General features: G+C 20.3%; 1 protein-coding gene across 1 annotated transcript; it reads right to left on the bottom strand.

The window, feature by feature from the left end:
- Positions 1-1,579: 1,579 nt before the first annotated feature.
- Positions 1,580-2,124, bottom strand: PVX_182275 (variable surface protein Vir11, truncated, putative; the record flags this gene model as incomplete). Its single annotated transcript, XM_001612442.1, has 2 exons — positions 1,580-1,746; positions 1,834-2,124. Coding segments are annotated over 2 exons (458 nt in total), but the record flags the coding sequence as incomplete, so codon positions are not given.

Raw genomic sequence — 2,124 nt, 5'->3', positions numbered from 1 at the left:
AACTATTTATATATTATATCAAATTTGCATATATTTATATAATTGAAAAGTTATCTAATAATTTTAATTTGGTTCATTATAAGAATATTTATCTTCAGCTCACTGATATGTTAATAAAAACAAAAAAAAAAAAAAAAATAAACTTGTATAAATGTTTGTTTAATAATTGTGAATACATCTAAAATGCTAAACTAAATATTTAAAAGTTTTTCTAATATAAACAACACATTTTCATTAAACATATCAAAACACTAAATATAACAAAATTCTACAATATTGCACGTATAGGCATCCATGCATTCAATGAAACATTTGTTAATTACATAAATAAAATAATATTAATATATCACTGTTTAAAAGTAAATCTAAATAAATACATTTTTTTTTAAAATACCTACTCTTTACACTTTCATACAAAAACCATATTAATTCAAAAGCATGAAAATATTATTAACAAAAAACTAATGTTAAGGATGACAATAAGTGAATTACACAAATTAGGAAGATAAAATGTTTGAATTATTATTCACATAAGCATTATCAATTTATTTTTTACATTATAATGAACTAAATTATGTATTGAAATTACAACAATATCGAACATAAGCGCTTATATTTAATACATATAAGTAACTATATTATAAAAATGAATTAAAATATAACCCATCTTTATATAAGATAAAATATTCCTTTATACTCATTTTATTTTCCCTGCCTTTAACCCTTCATATTTTATAATTTTTATTAAGGTATATATCCATACGATAAACATCATAATACCTGATGCTAAAATTAATGCGCTATATAAATTTACAATGTTAGGAATTAATTTGTCATCCAAATATGTTAAAATTTTCAATTTACCCGTATAATTTTTATCATCATTCAGATTAATTTAGTATATAATTAATAATTTAATCACTTTTATATATGATATTATTGTGTAAATATTTACTACTTAAAAAAATTATAAAAACGTCACTTATAGGGTTATTATTTATAAGAAATGAAAAATATGTTTACTTATGTAATGTTAAAAATAAGAATACTAAAATGTTACTGTCGTTTCCATAGGTAAACTCAGAAATATAATATCAAACACATATTTTATATTACAACAAGTAATATTTTTATTTTTAATCAATAATCACCATTAACATTTAGTTCATACGATAAGTAATACAAACACTATAATACATATATAATTTTTATTCGTTTATTACTCTTAAACAATCAGTTAAATATGAATATTCTCATTATAAAGCACACATTTATATATCCATTGTTATGAAAATACAATGTTTAATCTTATATTCATAAATTGCTTGATTTTATCATCTACATAATTCTCATAAACAATTTATATTATATGTATTTAACTATCATTAATTTTTGCGTTAACTGAATAACAACTATTACGAAAAATAAAAAAACCTTTAAATTTACATGAAAATTAAGGATATAACTTTTATAATTTTTTATCATTTACAAATATTGTAAGGATCTAGAAAATATAAAGAAAAAAAAGTAAATTTTCTTCTAAAATGTGTTTAAGTTAAATAAGCATGTATTTTTTTATTTAAAAAATTCCTTTACAAAGGTGATAATATTGATTTATATTCATTTTGCCCCTTCCAGATTTTAATCTTTGATATTTTATTAATTTTAGCAAGATATAAATAACAACAAATAAAACAACACTCACTATAATTAATGAAACTATCATGTAAGCTAATCCAGTATAATCTATTGAGCCTCTATAATCATACATCCATTTTTTAGGACAATTCATCAAACCATAAGATTCTTGCGTACCAAGTTTATGAGCATTACAATTAGTTTCAATATGGCTCTCTTCGCATGCACCTAATATACCTGGATATTTGTGACTAAGCCCAAATAATATTGGATGTATTAATCCAATAACCGGGAGTAATGAAAGTAAAAAGAGAACAATATCATACTTTTTAAAAAAAAAATATTTCGAACGCTTTTTTTCATTCTTTATCTTTTGTGCAATTTCATACAGATGAAGAAATTTATTGAATAGTTTATTTTCATAATAACAATCCAATTTTTTTAATCCTCTTTTTTTAGAATATCTTTTTTTATAACTTTTTAAAT

Source organism: Plasmodium vivax, genomic scaffold, assembly GCF_000002415.2.
Source record: "Plasmodium vivax scf_6633 genomic scaffold, whole genome shotgun sequence".
Lineage (NCBI taxonomy): Eukaryota > Apicomplexa > Aconoidasida > Haemosporida > Plasmodiidae > Plasmodium > Plasmodium vivax.
Note: the sequence above shows the minus strand (reverse complement) of the source record. Positions and strands in the feature narration are given on the sequence as shown.